This window comes from Sebastes umbrosus, chromosome 16, assembly GCF_015220745.1.
Source record: "Sebastes umbrosus isolate fSebUmb1 chromosome 16, fSebUmb1.pri, whole genome shotgun sequence".
NCBI classification, from domain to species: domain Eukaryota; kingdom Metazoa; phylum Chordata; class Actinopteri; order Perciformes; family Sebastidae; genus Sebastes; species Sebastes umbrosus.
In genome coordinates this window covers 25,273,567-25,293,155 of record NC_051284.1, presented here as the reverse complement: position 1 = coordinate 25,293,155, position 19,589 = coordinate 25,273,567, and the positions used below count along the sequence as shown (strand labels likewise).

Below are 19,589 nucleotides of genomic sequence, written 5' to 3'. Positions count from 1 at the left end.
AGATAAAATGTGAATGATTTCATCTGATTCTTTGTGTGCTCTAGTTTAAACAGGAAAGGTATGGGAGCCATTTTGAGTAATAAAAAAAAAGAAAAAGAAATAAGCTGCAACACACATCCTTGGGTTAGAAGTATATTCTTTTAAAACAATTTTGAATTTAATCTGAAAAAGTAGAGCACCAAAACAATAAAGTCCCCATAGCATAAAAGAGGCACTCCGTCCTGACTAACCAGTTTTTGATGCAAATAGCTAAACAACGGATTGGCTACTGAGGCTTTTTTTTTTCCTCAAAAGATCTTAGCTGAGAGGTAAAATGATTTGTCCTCTGTGTGTTTTACAGGGAATTTCATAGACATGAGAGGCACAAAGCAGTTCAGTAAATATGAATACACAATAAAAACAAAACACAAACACAATCTGAATACATACTGTATGCCAAAGCAAATAGAAAGGCTTCACTTTCCCTTCACATTTTATGAGCATTCTGCACCGTTAAATCACGACAAATAAAATCACATGAAATCAAAGCTACATACATCTTCAGAAAAGGGAAACAAAAAAATTAAAGCAGTGCACCTTTTTAAATTCTTTTATGTAAACATGAGTGAACAAAGTGTTTTCTGATTTTGAAAATCTCAAACTGGTAACATAACCACTTGAAGATGTGAATACACTTTCTTTCTTTTTTTTTTTTAAAAGATGAGACACACGGTGTTAGCAATCAACACTGTGCTATTTTCGCCCTCATTAAACCGCCAACTGCAGATTTTTTACCTCTTAAAGAGATATAAACAATCCACATAAAAAGTTTTCAGAATTCAACACTGCAAAAATAGTTTAAATCATAAAAATACACGTATATGTACAGAGAAAGAAGTAATGCATTTGGTGAATGATTACTTACATTTTGAGCTGAAGCACAGTAATAGTCAACCAACTCACGCTGTTAACATCATTACTTTAGTATTACTTACAGTAAAGTGATATTGATTTATCCAGTTACACTTGAAATGCAAGAAAACATACTATCGACTGATCATCATAGCCCCTTGGATTTGTGTGCAACATGTTTCACAAAATGAGAAACGTGAAAAAACGACTGGAATGTTTCAAAAAACCACAAGAGAACATAACATGTTTTACTCCCTTATTTTCACTGACCACGTCAGCTAAACATCAAAGATGAAAGGATGAAAGTGCATTGTCAAAACTCATAAAATGCTTATGGTCATCTGTATAAGAGAGAGAGAGAGAGAGAAAAAACGCTGTTTAATCAAAGCAAATACATGAGATCAAAAGCAATGCCAGCGTGGCTCACTGCATAACTGCATCACTGCTGCATAAGTACAGATATACCATATAAATAGTAGTCAAATATTTACCAGTATCAATAAGTGCTCACGTTCTAATATATAAATACATCTTACAGTATTCATTATTACATATTAACTTCCTCTATTTTTGTGCAATAGCAAATCCCATGCATTTTTACCAAGATAAAAACCACAACATTTAGAAAAATGCAACATAAGAAACATTTTTTTTTAAGATTGTTTCACATAAGTCAAGCTGCATCCGTCTGTCAGCAGAACTGACGGAACAAGAAAGAAAAAGCTTTTCTTTGCGCAAACTCTCTTGACAGCGCCGACACTTCTGAATACCTCGACGATTTTTCCTTATTCCGCAACAACCTTCTCATAACGAAATGATGAAAAAGCAAAATAAAGGCACAGACCCTTGCCGCTTGATTAGAAGCATCAAACTGCACAAGAAGCGTCTACTTAAAATTTGGTCAGACTGTTTCATAACACACGTACTTTTCCCCTTATAAATAGTCTTTATTTACTGCACTACTGCATCACACCTTGATATGATTACATTAAACAACAGTCTATTTTCAAAGTACACATACAGTAAAATACACTGTTTGTATGCATCTAAGAAGGAGTATATGTTAAGGACATTTGTACAGAATCCATAAATATAATTTATGTGCAATTGTACGCAAACTACTATGTCAAACAAAGGCATATTAGCATAATATCTTTCCATATTGCACCTGCACCCAATAATGATTCTCCACCTTGCGTGGCATCCTGCTGCTCGTCCAATCATTTCAAAGAGTCTTTGAAGAGAAGAGCACACCAGACAGGGTGGGTTTCTTCTTCACTTTGCTGTCTGGAGTATGTGCACAACCCGAGGAAGTGTTATTATATTGCCTCTAATTGGATAAAGATGAGGTTATGTGCCTAAAGGGCCGAGGACGGCAAGGTGAAGCAGGAGGGGGCGTCTGTTCCTGGGTCAAATCAAGGAGACAGAAAAAAGGTTTCAGTGAGGGTCCTCTGTGGTAATCTTCAACGAGGCGATGGCTTTCAAGCAGGTCTGGACGCTCTCCTCCTGTCTGCTGTCCGTGACGCCGAGGTCGTCGCTTTTCTCCTGAGCGGCCTCATGGGAGGACATCTGGTTCTGGCCTCTGACGTCCTCTCCTCCAGACTCGGGCCCGTGGACAGATCCCTCCCTGCTGCTGCAACGCTGGCCCTCGCTGCTCTGGGGGCTCGGCGCCGAGGAGGGGGTGACATCAGTGCTGGAGGAAGGCGGGGAGTGTAACATCTGGAGCCCTCCGACAGGAACGACGGGGAGCAAACTGTGGGCCTGCTGCTGGGAGTGAAGAGGGAGGTGGCTGAGGATGTTCTGGTGATGAGAACTGGCAGCACCAGGCAGACTGGAAGCCAAGCTACTCCTTTGATCCTGAAACGACACATTGGCAGCGTTAGGGGCAGTTTCAGCGTTGCCAGGAGGATCATTTCTCATGTGAAAATATATTACAGTTAGCAGAAATGTGAGAAATACAGCATTAAGTAAACTTCAGACAGCACTTGGAGAACACATACGCTCACAACCGCTGCACAATCCATTAAACGATGAGGCTTGTGGTGTTCAATATTTCTGTTATTGTCAACAAATCCAATGAAAAGACCAAAACCAACAATGCACTAGTCAGTTTCTTACTTCACAACTTCCCTTCCCTGTCTGTGGCACTCAGCTCCAAGATCAATCCTTCCTACTGAAGACGTAACTCTTAAAGAACAGGTCATGAATATATACTGTGAATTTGTGGCTAAATTGTTCCACAGATATTCAGTGGTCATGTCTATAATGTTAAATCCAGCGGTACATGTCCACCAGGTCCGGCGAAGGCTCTAGGGGACACGCTGCTCTACTCAACTGGCCGTTCAAGCGGTGACTTACTCTATCATGAAATGCACCTGATTGGTCCCTGGTTTTCTGCTCGCCGTTTCAAACAAGAAACAATAACTTTCTGTTATTATGTCTAAACAATTCACCAAAATTAACTTCTGAAATAGAACTACGCTGTATCTGTTCATGATAATGAAGGAACATGTCACCCAGTGCAACAGTTAGCTCATTGATGTGTTAATTAATCGTTTTTGGACAACAATGGACCTCTAAAGCACAGAAGAATAAGATATATACATGCTATGATTAATTCATTCTTGGTTTTGGTATTTTTATAGGATTTGTTGACAATAAGAATATCATCAGACTTTTTTAATAAATAAGAATGTTTTAATCTGGATCCACATGTGCATCAAAATAAACCTAGTGATAGACAATTATAGGATGTCATTTTTTAAGTTAGGTAAGTGTGGCAGTTCATAAGACCTATCTTCAAGTGTTCAGAAATCCTTTAAAAATTCAGAATCTGTACCAAAACATTATCACTGGTTCCTTTGCCCATGGCCAAACTTTCCACCAAATATCATCCAAATCTAAAACCCTATATGGCAGAGCTGTAGTTGGATACTTCATGATACATACCATCTCCATTTCAAAGGTTCCTTGTTGAGCCATCTCCATCTTTGCCTGGTGTCTGGTTTTATCACAGCTGCCTTTGTGTTGGTGCGAGCCTCTTCGTGGTGAGACCGCCCTCAGCACGACTCTCTGCCGGCCTCTGACGGAGGATTCTCGCTGTCCGGCCAGTTCTGTTCCAGGAGACATGGGTCGTTCAATTGAGACCGGAGAGAGGTGCTGAATGGATGTGAAGCCGGGCGAGCTAGGCCTCAGCGGGGAGGTGTCCCATCTGGGAGTGGAGCGACCTCGCGGAGAGAGTTCTCGCCTCGGGGACGGGTAACGCAGACGTGAAGGGGAGGGCTCCCTGATGGGAGACTCCCAACCAGGAGAGAGCAGACAGGAAGAGTAGGGGTCAAATAGGAAGCTGGCCTGGTCTGGAGACAGCATAGTCAGAGAGTCTTCATCCATGGACTTCTCTCTCTGGTCTGATACATAGACGGGTCGATGGTCCGAGCCCGTCCGCCTGCCAGAGGATTGTTGGTGGACGTCGGCGCTGGGCAGAGAGGTGAGGGAATAGCCGTGGATGGTGGCGGTGGCTGTGACTGACAGAGAAGTAACTCCACATGGCTGAGGACTCGTGCTTCTTGAACGCAACTTCGGAGTGGAGTCACCCTCGTATTCATCGTCCTCCTCATCGTCTTCGTCGATTTCGTCAATGTCTTCGTCCATGCCGTCAGAGTCCTCCGCGTCTGAGAACTGGTGTTTGGATGTGACCACCACCTCTGTCTTGGACTCTTGTTGGCCGTCGTCCACTTTAAGAGAAAGACACATCACTTTAGTTGGATTTATTCTGCTACAGTTCATGCATGTGCATGAATATTATATATGTCGGTATCTTACCATGTTCCTGTATCTCCGTGTCATCCATCGTCACAGACACTCCCAGTTCAAGACATTTCTTCATGTGTGCCTTTGACTTCATATGTTTAGTCAGATTACCTGTAAAAGATAATAATAAATAGGTAGTCCTCAACCAACGAAATTCTTAGTCAAAGAATTACACAAATGCACCACTTTAAATCTTGTTTACCAGAGATTTGCTCATAAGTTTCTTACAAATAAATCATTCAGCATGAAAAAAAGCATAAAAAATGACTAATAGGCTAAAGAAATCATAATCGAATAAGACCAAAACGACCGATAAGGCGACTAATCAATTAAGCGGGGGCAGCCCTATTCATAAGCAAGTTACCATTTCTCACTGAAAAATCGCTGCATTTATTCTTGAAGGAGCCGATTTTAACCCAGATTTTATTTTATATTCCCACACCTAAAGTTGTTTTTCTTACTACAAGAGGACACTGATCAGTTTTAAGAGAATCCAGCTCAGAAAAATCACCCAGAAATAAAAAAAGAGAAGGGAAAAATGAGGAGACAACTGCTGATTTTGCACCATACAATAGTGGCTTTAAATAGCAGCAGAAACTACAGAGGGTTTACTGCTGCTGCAAATGTTTTTTTCTTTTTTTTGTCAAAATCTGATATGCACACATATTTTTGTATTTCTTTTAGCGATATTCACATTTTTTTAATCTCAATAAACACTGATAGACTTCCATTTGTTTTAAACAAAAATTGTAAATAGTGAGTCTTTTATATCATCTATAAAAACAGTATTTTCATGCCCCCGCGTCAGCGACAGTCATGGCCATTATGTTTTCGGGTTGTCCATCTGTCCGTCCGTCTGTACGTACATCTGTACGTCCTTCCGGTCCATTCTTGTGAACGTGATATCTAAGGAACGCCTGGATGGAATTTCTTCAAATTTGGCACAAATGTCCAAATGGACTCAGCCGATTAGCTGATGTGCTGATTAGAATTTGGTGGTCAAAGGTCACTGTAACTTCACACCTTTTGGCCATAACCCCAGAATTCATATGCTAATTATTCACAATTTCACTGAAATGTCTAATAAGATAAAATGATGAAGTGATGACATTTTGAACAGACATTGATGTAAACTGCAACTTGACTGGTTGGCGCAGGCATACAAACACAATGCGGTAATTTTAGTTTTATTCTAGTCTATAAGTGTAGTCTATAATCAGATAAACAAACATTAAAGAATGCTCACCTTTAGTTTTAAAAGCAAAGTTGCAGACTCTGCAGATGTAGGGTCTCACGTCTGTGTGGGTCCTGATGTGTTTTTTCAGCATGCTCGGCTTCTTGCAGCGAATGCCACACTCCTCACAAATGTATTTCCCCCGGCCTCGACCTCGGACGTACACATAGTCTTCATTGGACTTGTATCTAAAAGACAGAAACCGTATTCTAATGAACAAAATACATAAAACAGTCCTGAATAGGTAAAGACAGCACAGACGGACAGATAGCGTATGCACTAGCATCCTAATATAGCTGCTGTATTTGCTGTCAGCAGAACTGACAAGTGTTATGATAACTAATATCTTGACTGACCCTCCCTCGAAGATCTTAATGCGTGTTGGCAGTGTTTGGGTTGTGGAAGCCTCCCTCTCTTTCCACTCCTCCTTGGCAGTTTTCACTCTGCAGCTGACGTCTTTCACCTTCTTCCCGTAGGTGATGTCCACCTCTTTGGGCTCCGGTTTCCTCTGCAGCTGAATCAGATGAACAAACATTTTGTTAACATCCATTTTAAGTGGACGCCGTATCGACAGCGTAACGCGATGCTTCCAATATTGTATGTCACACATGGCATTACACAGCATGTTTTGCAAACATGAATTATGCTGCTGCTACTAGTGCTGGGGAGAAACAGTACAGATAACTCCAATGTAGTTGATTTTCATGTTTTTATTTTATGAATGCGTCATTATATATCAGTCTTATCCGCCTAAATCTAGTGCAACAGAGAAAAACTTCCCTTTGCCAAGACGCACGATACTTGAATATAATTTTGGTTTCTGGTATTTTCACTGCCAAGACATGTTTTTTAGCAAACGGTAAATGCAGAGTAAGTGATGAATCAAAGCTTATAACATCATAACTAGCAGCAGGCAAATGATTTCCACAAACTTGCCAATAGTGGCTGAACCTTCTGCCAAAAGATTTGAAGTGTGCAGTTTGCCAAATTCTGGGTAATAAGCTCCTCTTAAACTTTCTACATTTCAAACACTTACCACTTGCTGACATGACGGGCTACCAAAGTAGAAAACTGCCTATAAGTCTATAAGTCTTTACTTAATGTTATAGTTATACTAATCCAGAACAAATAGTTTTTGGATGCTTTAGACAGTCATATGCTTTTGAAACAATGGGGTCATTTTCCTCACCTGTTCCATGGTCTGCCTCCAGAGGATGAGGGATGACACCAGTTTCCCTGTGCCAGGCTGACACATGGCTGCCACGGTGTATATGACCTTGTCTCCCCTCTGTTTGGATCGCAGCAGAGCCAGAGCAGCGCTTGTACTTAGCTCAAGAGGGTTCGGGTTGTGGGAACTCACACACCAGGTGGCGTAAACGGAGGAGAAAGGGGCGTTGCCGTGAGAGCAGCTCGGCTTGGTGTAGTTGAGATAACACCAGCTCACTCCCGTCGTCGTGCGAAGACTTGGAAACTGAGATAACACTCGTGAATGCTCGGTGTCTGAGATCAGGATGTCTTGACTGGTAACCAGCTGTGCCGCCATATCCATCTGCACCCGTTTCTCCATGGCAACTTCTTTCACTTCACCGCCTGATATCACGGAGTAGGGAGGTGAGCCGCTTTCCAGGGAGCTACTTTCCATAGCTGAGTCAACGCCATGGTCCGTGACCTCTGTCACTTTTTGTTGAAGTGTGATAAATGTACTCATATGTGAGTCATCCTGAGCGTGAGGTGTGGATGCACCCTGCATCTTCGACCTGTGCCCCTTCTCTTCGCTCAAATTACATTTCCCCAACTCCACAGCACTCAGCTCCTCTACTATCTGCCCAAACATTCGTTCCTCTTTCACACGTTTTTGCTGCTTGACCTCCATGAAGAGGTCCAGGCTGCTGGCAGGGGATAGCATTCGTTTGTTAGTGCCACCACTGGAGGCGTTAGTGGTTGAGATAGTTCTGGAGGTCAGAGAGAGGGGGATGCCTGTCTTGAGCTTAGCTGATGACAAATCAAGGGCTTCAACATTGAGGGTGTGCATCGACGGTGGTCTGGTATAAGCTGATACATTATGAGCATCAAGATTTCCAGACAAACGTGAAATCTGAATCTGAGAGGTGGACGTAGTGGAGCTAACACTGTCATACTGATTGTCAAAAATCTGTGATACTGAAGTGTATGTGATACTGCCGTAGGATGGCACATGAGTCTGTATTCTTACGGGAACTAAAAGGCTCGGATGGGACAGCTGGGGAAATGTATTCCCGGTGGAGAATATTGGCAAAGTCTGAGGCAGAGCAGCAACTGCTGTGAATGGAGGGGAGGTGCTGCTGAGGTACTGCGGGAACACTTGTGATGGGACTTGTGTTACCTCAGCGTCCATATTCAATGACTCCTGCCTCACCAAGTTTCCCCTCCTTCTCTCCTTCACAGCCGAGTGGCCGGCACCGATGTCCACGTGTCTAACTTTGGATGTTGGAGAAAGGCTGCCATAGTCAAATGATATGCTGCGTACCTCCGGGAACTCCTTGCGCAAGTTACATGGCGCCTGCTCTGAGGAGGAGCGTCTCATTTCATGTTGTTGACGCTGGTTGAGCACAGAGAGGGAGTGCCCACTCCCTGGCACTGCTAAGAGCTCAAGCGGTTTGCCAAATTCATCCTGCCTGGCTGGAGAGACCGACTTCAAACTCTCCTCCCTGTCAAAGGAGAAGGTGGAGCTATAAGATAAGTTGCTGTCTTGGCTCGGGCTGCGGGAGAGACTGGTGCAGGCCGACTCGAAACTAGATTCACCGGAGGAGTGCTCGATATCAGCTAAGCGTAGCCTTTTCTTCTTTGGAGGGAGCTTTTCTGGAGGGAATTGTGCTAAAGTTTCACTCCTTTGAGGCCACTGAAACTCCTCCACGTGCTTCTCTGGCTCCTTCACCTGCACCTCCGGAGCTTTTTCTGGACTGTCAGGCTCTACTGTGACCCTGATTTCTGGGACTTGTATGTTGGGCTGCCGCACAAGTTTGGGGCCCATTTGAAATGATTGCCTTAGCATACTATCACTCCTTTCCAACTCATATGATTCACTCGCCTCCATAGCTTGAAATGAAGAAATACTATCTGTTCTCTGCCCATGATACTTGTATGATTCTGACTGCTCAGAGTGAGGCCTGGTTATGGAGTTTGTGTGCTGGATAACAGAAATTACATTCCCTAAAGTTTTCCGACCTGACATTTCAGGGCTCACTGATATGTCCATGTCACACCTGTCCATCTGCATACTTGAATGTCCTTTTGATAATGCCATAATGCCCACAGCAGCTTGTTTTAAATCATAGTCTTTACTTGAGTCAAACATTTCTTCACACTGTTCATGATGGCCCTCGTATTGACCTGGCAAATCTTCCTCTTCCCTCTTCTCTTTCCGACGCTTCCGTGTTGCCAGCTCCATAGCGTGTCTCTGATGGCTCATATTAGATGCCAGAGATGGGTAATTTTCCATTTCCAATCCTGAGGGTGATATGCCACTCTCGCTCATCTTTCCGTGGCTGTCTGCGTCTGCGTGGCCATCGTGTGCGGAGAGTTCGAAAGCAGCTTGCCGCCTGAGTCTCCTCATGCCCCCGGTGCTTGTTCTCTCGTCAAAAGAGTGGCTGCCTCTGAGGGCTTGAGGCATAGTCAGACACACTGCTGAGGACGTCGGCATTGAGTTGCTTCTCATCAGAGTCCCCAAATCAGAGCCGTCGTCTAACTCCGGTTCTTTTACTTCTTCCCTTGAGAATGACTTTGTGTTTATTTTGATTGACTCAACAGTGTCTTTTTCTTGGGTGAAAACACGGGACACACCTTTCTCCGAGTGTCTCCCCGTATGTTCACTTGAGTCTGCCACAAAAGCTGCCGTCTGTTTAGGGCTCGGCCTGTAACACTTCCCGAACATAATTTCTTGATAGGACTTTGCGTTGGTGTTTGGAGAACCGGTTTGATGCTCGGTACTCTCGGAGCGCGAGAAGTAGCCGGAGTCCGTGCTGCCCTTGCTGGACTGACTCGGGAGGGACAGATTGTGTTCCGAGTCGCTGCTTCTTTTTTCTGACAGCCGAAGTGCGAGTCTCTGTTTGATCGTGCAAGATTGAATTGCACGGCTAGCCTCGGCAGAAGCGGGAGGTGCATTGATTTCTTGGGGCTGGGATGAACCATCCTGAGCTTCCATCGACGTGGCTCCCTTTTTCTGAGCAATGAGATTTAGTACTTTTACAGCAGTGTTATCTGATCCCTCCACTGGAGAGTCCAGCAGCAGCAGCGGGTCGTTAAGAGTGTCCTCATCCGTGTCCGTGCTTTGCTCAGCATCAGAGAATAACTCTCCTTCCCCTTCAAAAGACCCCTGGTCCGTGTTGGCATTGTAAGAACCAAGTTCTGAGAGTGGCACTGTTCCAGCTTTGACCGAGTGAGCGTGGGACTTTCTGTGTTTGTATAAATTACTCTTGGTTTTGAAGGAGAATCCGCAGGGGACACACGGATAGGGCCGTTCCCCGGTGTGTGAGCGAATATGTTTCTTAAGCACGCTGGGTTTGGCACATGCCCTTCCACAGTAATCGCAAACATACTTCCCGGGCTTCTGTGGTTTCTGCTCCACCTTACACACCGCCTCTGACAGCTGATCCATCCCTGAATGGGAACACTGGACGTCAGGTGAACTGGTGGACTTCCTGTGCGATGCAGGGCCAGGGGACTGTGCAGAAACTAAGTGGCCTACAGATTTCTGTCTGCCAACGGGAAACACCTCATAGTCTTGATGGCTTGTGGACTGACTTTGGGAGTCTTCTAATTGCAGTGATTTCCCTGAGTCAGACATTTCTTTGAAACCACATGTGTCTCCTCTCTGGCCTTCTTGTAGTTGTTGGTGCCACCCCTTGCCTTCCACTTCGACTGAGGGGCATTTTTTCTGTGCAACAACATTTCTGTCCTGACCCTCAGTGGAGCTTTTCACCCCTGCAGTAGTTTCAAGTGACTCCATGAATCCAATGTCACTTTCTTTGGGATCGATTTTCAAGGACACTATCTGTTATGTAACTGTAGTGATATTAACATACGTGTGAATTGATTGCAGGGAAGGGTCACCTGAAAGAAATCAGACAGAAATTACAATTAGACAAATATGGATGTATGACAAACAAACACCTAAACTAAAACCACATAAAGATGCACAAGAGGGCTGTCAAGTTAGATAACTCTGTTAGAGTTCAAACCCCCTCCTTGAGAGTGAGAGCGAGGCTGTTTCACAAAAGTGCTTCCAATAAAATTGGAGTGTAAAATTCATAATGAGCTCCTTCACAGCAGGAATGGAAAAACATTATTTTCTCTTTAACAGCCTGTAAAAAGCCTCATGTCAACCCTGGCAGACGCCCCTGTGAACGTGGGTGTAGGTATTTATTAAGGCACATGCTTTTACTGTAGTATGAGTGCCATGAATGGTTATGTATGTGTATGTGAATCTTCATCACAGCAGCATCTCCTTACAACAATCTCAAAATCAACTCCTTTTCCTTAATGTGAAAACTCACTTTTATTAATATATGTTAGGTGTTGTAAGATTAGCTGTGAAATATCCGCAATATCTCACCCAGGTACTTTCTTCATCCTATATCCCAGATTTAACTTTTCAATTTTAATTTATTTTTGTTTTTGTCAACATTGTAGGCTATTACAAATAGGGCTGCCCCCTCTTAGTCGATTATTCGACTAATCGGTTGTTTGGTCTTAGTTGACAAAGATTTCTTTAGTGGGTTTTTTTATGCTTTTTTCATGCTGAATGACTTATTTCCAAGAAATTAATGAGCACATCTCTGGTAAACGCAAGATTTAAAATGGTGCATTTGTGTGATTCTTTGTGGAGAAACTCAGTTTTGTTGATTAAAACTACTACTCGATGAGCTGACTATTGGTGCCTTCAAATGGGGTTGTGTTAGGCGCGCCCTGGTAGCTCACTTGGAAGAGCCAGCGCCCCCATGTACCAATGCTGAGTCCTTACCGCAGTGGCCCAGGGTTCGAATCCGACCGTGACCCTTTTGTTGTAGGTGAACTCCTCTCTCTCCCCCTTTCATATCTATCACTGTCACCATCAAATAAAGGCAAAAAGCCCCAAAAATAATCTAAACCCTCCCCCCCCTTTTGTGGTATTCACAACCTCGTAAGTGGAACGTTTCTCAAAGCGAGTTGTGACGTGTTTGTTGACGTTGTCAGAAATGGCGGAGGCCATAGAAATAATTTTCCGGTGCATAATAAATTAATATATTGTAATTTTAGTCGTATATTTTTCTTTTTAATTTTATAATATGTCAGAGGAAAATGTTGATATTCCAAACGGCCTCATCTTTCTCCTCTGTCATTACTGCATTATGTTACCCACTTGCTAGCTTGCTAAATCGTTAGCCTCGGTGGCTTCTAGATGCCGACAGTAACACTAATATTGCCGTTGCTTAGCAGCGGTGTTCTCACGACTTAACCACTTGAGCATCAAGTATATATTGTGTACACGACTTCCTATGTTGTAAAGACGAGCTCACGAGTTTCAGTTGAAAGCACCAAAAATTGTATGAGTGTAACTAAGAAATTCTTTGGTCAAGGACAGCCCAAATTACAAATGCCAAAAAAAGTGAAAAAGATCTACCCAAATGAAATACTTAAAACTCTGCAGAAGATGAGGGAATGTCAGAAAAAAGTGTGTGTCAATGCATGCCAACACACACAGGTGACACTGTTACTGTATCATGGTCAATGAAGTGTGATGAGTGCACCTGCACCTCTTTTGATGCCATTTCTACATAAAATACCAATATATTCTGCCTAATTCTTTAATCTAGTGCCGGGATCACATCCAAACACCTTCAGGCTCCTCGTCTCTCGTGGGATTAAAACCCTTTAACCCGTCTGTGCCACTAGTGTCATCCGCTGCACGGGACCACATACCGTCCTGCACATAAACACGCCGGACTCCCAGCAAGAAAGCTCATCATTCCCGCGGTTAAAGTGAATTGCTCTTGCCGCTACACTTTGGTTTCATACCACGGGGATGGGTCTCTGAGGGCACGTCATTTCCATCTTCTCAGTATCAAATGCTGTGTCCTCCCTAACGAGGTTATGTAAGATTATCTGGTTCAAACCCTCTGAGTTCCCCTTAATTAGGACATCCTCCGACTCTCACTCTCTTTCCTCTCGCTCCCTCTCTTTCTTTGTTAGCGCACCACACACTCCTCAGGCATTAACCAGAGGATACGAATCCAAGGTGACTCGAGAGATGCCAAGAGATGCTTGGAAGCAGCTGTAATCTGTAATAATCTCCCCTTTGTGTTTTTGCAAATAGCCCCTTCGTCTCTTTATGGTTCAGTAGCTCTGCTGTCGGACAGATTTGAGGGCTTCTTCTAGAGCAGGATAGAGAGAAAAGATAATGAAGGATGGTGAGGGCTGCCTCAGATTGGAGCGATCCATGTTTCAACAGGGAGGTAAACTAAGTGGGGTGCCTGGGGGTAACAAAAATTCAGAGGCCTGGTAGGGAGCTCCCCTTCAAGGTCGGTCTGACCTCATTGCTTAGTTTTCCATCCTCGGTGAGCTCCGAGTGGAGGGAAGGGGAATATGGGTGCAGAGTGACAGCGAGATAAGACCCTCAGAAACAATGCATACCTTTAAACTAAGCGCGATAGAGAGGCAACGGAGCCGACATATTCAGACTCTCATTGACAAGTCTCTCAACAGATTCAGACTTTGTATAAAGACTGTACCAGCAGCCTTTTCTCTGCAAATTTCTCTCGCTCCCGGCAACAAGCACTAACCTATACGAAAATATATGACACAGCAGCAATGACGTGCAACAACAGGAGGCAGGTGGGTGGCAGTAGGTGTGTTTCAGGACGACTGTGGGCTGACTGTGGTACAGTATGTCTGCATGGATGGAGAAATGACTTTACGGAGGGATTTATTTGAACAGCAGACATTCGTGGGGCACATCCCTTACCGCTTTCCACACACGAGAGAGCACAATGAGCAAACAAACGCTGGCTACGGAGAGCACCGTTATGCCGCTGCATTACATCATTAGAGGCTAAGTTGGCCATTAAAGGGAACAGGCATGAAGCCTCACGCTGACAACAAATCCATAAATATCATAAGGAGATGACCGGCTTCAGAGACGCTGCATGGTAAAACCCTCTAACAGCAACATAGCATGCAGAATCAATCAACAGCTCTCACTGTGATCAGAATGACATAAAGCACACGGTCTCATGGGAAAAAAATCCTGGGCTCATACAGCAGCTGACATTCAGATATCAAATATAATCCTCATACAAACCTGACATTTGAATAGTCCCCTGTCCCATATCGACAGTCACATGTGACATTCCTCATGCTGCATAGTCCGTTTCTCCATTCTCCTCATGTCGGCGCAACAATAATGAAATAAATTAGCAAGGTAAAGTCCCATCAGTCATGAAGCTGCTGGCTGACTGGGTGTACATTAGAAGATCTATTGATGCGAGCTAGTCACCAGAGAAAATACCCAACCGTGACGTGCGGACCCAGGCACAAAAATAGCAAAGGGGCCCTGGGAGGGATTACACAACAGCCCACGTTTAAGGACGCTTTTCCTCTCTCTCACTGTGTTTCAAAGCACAGCGGCAGCTGCCTCACACTACACACAAAGTGGGGAGTCAGATATCATGATGCAAAGAGCTAAACATCACCTTTCTTACAATCCATTCATCCCCAGATTTATTTGAGCCTGATATTGTGTGATCTGGATGAATTCATTCAGGTACACACATTATGATCTATATGCATCACTTGGACACTATGTGAATATAAGCAGGGCAGAAGATACATGTAAAAAGTGCTTTGAAAGACACTAATCACATGGTGCAGCCGCCCTGAATGTACATTTCTTACAGCGTGATGCTATTCAGTTTGTATATAGAGAGGAACTCAATGAAAAGACAGCGTGTGGCTGGCTGCGAGGATGCTGCAAAAATTAGACATGTTCTCCGATTCCTGAGACACCCACAGCCTGTTCAGAGCCAGTTCTCTCCCATCACGACAGGATTCGCTTTGTGAATGGAGAGAGTCGTGATGAGGGTGTCATTAACACGGCAAAAAAACTAGGACAATACTGCAGATTATGTGCAGCTGCAAACCTCATCCTGTGAATCAGATGTATGAGTTCAGTGTGACATGGTGCCATTACAGCCTCTACATTAACTCAGTAAATACTTCCTCGTTACATGACTTTAACAAACATTAAATGCTACTAAGATACTATTTTTATAAGCCCAAAGCCATCGTATTGTTATTTTTCTGTATTGTTTAGTAATATTTGCATTTACAACTGAAAACTCTCCTCAAGTAAATGCATATTATATTTAAAATTTAGATTAATTACATCATTACGATAGGAATGAAATGGAAGATGTTTGTGTGGTCTCAATTTTACCTCTAATTTATTTTACTATACATGGCAGCTTTTCGCATTTAAGTTAAATTGTTAAGTTGTTTATTTTGTTTTCTATTATACTGCCTTACATGTACTTATCTGATTTCTTTTTCCTACAGTACAAAGCCTCTGATGCTTCCTGATCAACAAGTTATTTCACACATTTCTGTGGACAGCACTCAAAGAAAAAATGACAACAACTAAGTACATTTACTCGAATACTGTGCTTCAGTACAATTTACAAAGTATTGTTTAAATCTTTTCATTTTGTGGTACTTTGTATTTGTACTCTACACTACATTTCATAGAGAAATATTGTAGTTGTTACTCCACTTCATTTATTTGACAGCTAAAGTTGCAGTTACTTTTAAGGTATTTTACAGGCAGTACAAACTGTATAATTAGCTCACAAAATATGATGCATTGTTTAAAGGTACGGTGTGTAGGATTTGGCGACATCTAGTGGTGTGGTTGCAGATTGCAACCAACTGTGTACCCACCGCTCACTCCTCCCTTTCTAAGACTGCTGTAACTGCACTCTTCACGGAGCAGGCCGCCATGTTTCTACAGTAGCCCAGAAAGGACAAACCACTGTGTTAACGTTTCCTGACTTGGCCTGAGTCTATAACGTTACTCGCTGCTGAGTTAATCCCCATCACTCCACTCAGCCGTCGGGAAACAAGACACGGGAAACCTCTGTTGGTCTTGAGGAGGTGCAGCTTTTATTTCTGCACAAACTGCAACTTCCACTGTACATTCACTTGATATTCTCAAAGCTAACTTATGGTACATGTCCACAGGGGTGGTTTTTATCGCGAGGGATCGCCTCGCTTCCCAGCATTGGACGCTTTGATGGGCTGCCACTATGCAGAAGGCACCTGATTGGACGATCACACTCCCTCATGGGCTGCTGCTACCAGCGTTCAAACCAGAAACAACGTGGTGGCTCGTTTGGAAACTTTCTTCTCTTATTTCACGAAAATAGTTCAACGAAATTTGTTTCTGAAAACATTTTATGCGATAAATAAGCCATGCAGTTGCTGAATCTGTCTTTATTTTGGATCGACTACGATCAGTTTAAAAGTTTCTTGGGAGTTACCAGAGGTGGCGAGTCGCGTCGGACGCCCATGTTTTGCATAAAGTAGCCTAGACCTCAACTTTATGCAAATGAGGAGCGGGCGACGTGACGGTCCGTCTCTCGAATCGTACCGCCACGCTACCAAAATGCATTGCACGGCAGCTTACATAGACAATTAATGGAAAGCGTGGAAAGGATGGAGGCTGTGGACACATACCTTAACTCTGTCTGCTGCTTCAATAGATCACTTGTTTGCTCACAACATCGCTCTCTCTCTCTTGCTTCACCACTCACTTCCCACGTACACACACTCTACGCACTGGCTCTGCAACCTCACCACTAGATGTCGCCAGATGTTTACACACTGTACCTTTAAATACTGTTATTTAGTGCAATTTTGAGGTACTTCTAATTTGCTTGAGAATTTGCATTTTGTATTATGTTGTACTTCATCTCTACGACATTTCAGAGAGAAATATTGTACTTTTTTTTTTTACTCCACCACATGTATTTGACTTGTGCAGTTACTTTGCAGATAAAGATTTTAAATACAAAACATGTGATCTTAGATTAAACTACTAAACTACTAACAGTCTGCCTGAGCACCACCTGAGCACCACCTGGACAACACATGACAAACCACTGAATTTGAAGTGATGCTTGGACACCTGCCAAAATCTATTTCTATCATAATGTGTTTATAAGCTGCTCTGAATACGACAGGCCGAGTCTTTCCCCTGATTTTAATAGATTTATGATCCCTCCACCTCAGTCATTTGTGTGAAACTTTTGGCCTTTCAACACAATATAATTTACACAACTATAAATACTTCACCCGCTGTGACCATCCTCCTCAGTTTCACTCTGTGCCACTGGGTGAGAACAACTGGGTGCCTCTATGAATAGGAGTCCTTGGCTTTGGGCTACAGCTAAGGCATATTTAACAGAGGTCTTTCTCTGAACTTAAAGCTTACACAGCAGAACAAAAGCCTTTAAACTTATAGTTGAACTTCACCTCTGAGTTCAAAATGGCATCCTGCAGAGCAAAAAACTGTAATTTCACAGTGCACGTCCTTTTAGAAAAACTGCAACTCCCTGTGTGCCCAAAAAGCAGTGAATGCAGAGAGACTGTGTATTGACGGAGTCCGTCCACAGTATGGAATTGCAGAGAGCTATTATTAGCCTCTAACAAGCCCAAGATGAAGTTGAAGCTAACTAACTGCAGTGCAGCTGAGATCCATTATGCTGTATTCAGTATCTAGAGGAGCGGCACTAAAATGGCTGATACTCAATGTGCAGTGAAGGTCAAGTCGCCCATCTCTATAAATATAATGGTCTGTCCCCCAGGATGTTCCACACTGCTGGCATTTCCACCATCTAAAGCGACACCGCGGCTCAAATCTGCCACAAATTTGCATGTGATTGAATGCCACAGAGGCATCCGACTACTAGCAGGCCTCTAATGATATTAGTGGTAAAACAGATGGGAGGAGGGGGGAGACAGAGGGGACAACACACACACAGAGGGGGGAGGAGGTGTTTATGAATGGAAGGAATGAGGTTTTCCTCCCCGCTGGCTGTAGTGGCTGTCATGTGGCTGACTGAGATATCACTTACAGGGGACACTGAACACTGCAGGTTGAACAAACAGCTCATACAAACACCAGTAAATACGATATATAAAAACATAAATCCTGCAACTTCTCACTTGGTGCATCGTTAATTCATTCAGAAAAACAAAAAAAACTTACCATCGTTTCATTTATCCGTCAGCTCTCTCAAACCAGGCGTACTTTATGCCATTATCACAGCAGTACCTGAAAATAATCTTGACATGATTGTGTGTTTCCATGGCAACCATGCCAACGTCTGTAGCCAGTTTTTTTTTTCCCTCCCCGGTTCCTGTCTACATATATAATTACCACCACAGATTACAGCACCAAGACTGCAGAAATGAGCTTCAGCCACACAGCACGTCAATATGTGATCACACAGGTTATACTTCTGGTGCTGATAGGCATTCAAATAGAGCTACTAACTGTGTAAATCAGCTTCAAATCATAAAGAAATAAAAGACAAATATTCGCTGGGTTTTTAATATAAAATGCCTTCATTTAAGTCATATGCATTTATCACAATATGACAAAAATTAGCAAAAATTAAATGTGAAATTGATGTTCAATGCACTGTTTAACTCCTACAATATTTATATCATACTATACTAGAATATACTAGAGCTGAAAGGGTTAGTCGCTCAGTAACTATTTTTTTCCCGGCTCCTGTCTACATATATAATTACCACCACAGATTGCAGCACCATTACTGCAGAAATGAGCTTCAGCCACACAGCACGTCAATATGTGATCATACAGGTTATACTTGTGCTGATAGGCATTAAAATAAAGCTACTAACTGTGTAAATTAGCTTGGAATCATATATAAATAAAAAGGCAAATATTCGCTGGGTCTTTAATATAAAATGCCCTTATTTAAGTCATATGCATTTATCACAATATGACAAAAATGTGCAAAATTAAATGTGAAATTTATGTTCAATGCACTGTTTAACTCCTACAATATGTATTATACTATACTAGAATATACTAGAGCTGAAAGGGTTAGTCGCTTCGTAACTGTTTTTTCCCGGATCCTGTCGGATTATTTTTTGTTATCTTATTTACATTGTTATTGATCTTACGTGTTATTATCTAAGTCTAACATGATTATATTTTATTATTATAATAAAACTACTCCATTTGGAGTAAAAATTATACAATTCAGTTGTTTTTTTATTGATTTTATACTGTGCACAATGGTAGACTCTGGTGATGCACGGGGTAAATGTCATGGCCAAGGCTCCACTGTGTGCACATGACCTCCTGTAGTGGATATCAGTAGTATTTTATAGCCAGATTCCCTTTCAAGAGGCCAAATGGAGAGGCTGCTTGGTCCTATCTTTACTAAAACCTCTGTAGAATGTATGTGCTTTGTGTTATTTATTCACAGTTGTAATCAAGGAGTTGCTGAATGAATTCAGTGGCATCATTACTATAATGGTGTTATCCACTGTCTAATCTAGAAAACATGTTAGGCGAGGATAAAAATATAAATTTTTCCTTGGGTTCATC

At 42.7% G+C, this 19,589-nt stretch overlaps 1 protein-coding gene and 1 long non-coding RNA gene across 4 annotated transcripts in view; one reads left to right on the top strand and one right to left on the bottom strand.

Moving 5' to 3' along the window:
- LOC119474508 overlaps window positions 1-19,589 on the top strand; it is a 33,025-nt gene that overhangs the window by 7,582 nt on the left and 5,854 nt on the right. The window lies entirely within an intron of this gene.
- On the bottom strand, window positions 120-14,479 carry hivep2b (HIVEP zinc finger 2b). 2 transcript variants are annotated; one of them, XM_037746531.1, is made up of 7 exons: window positions 14,250-14,479; window positions 7,125-11,023; window positions 6,292-6,449; window positions 5,948-6,123; window positions 4,714-4,812; window positions 3,841-4,625; window positions 2,329-2,748 (listed from the first exon to the last, which is right to left on the bottom strand). In XM_037746531.1, the coding sequence occupies exons 2-7, from the start codon at window positions 10,917-10,919 to the stop codon at window positions 2,329-2,331; spliced, it is 5,433 nt and encodes a 1,810-aa protein (XP_037602459.1). In that variant the 5' UTR covers window positions 10,920-11,023; window positions 14,250-14,479. The 2 variants fall into 2 exon arrangements, with proteins under 2 accessions (XP_037602460.1, XP_037602459.1); XM_037746532.1 differs by lacking the exon at window positions 14,250-14,479 and having other exon boundaries at window positions 120-2,748; window positions 7,125-10,919.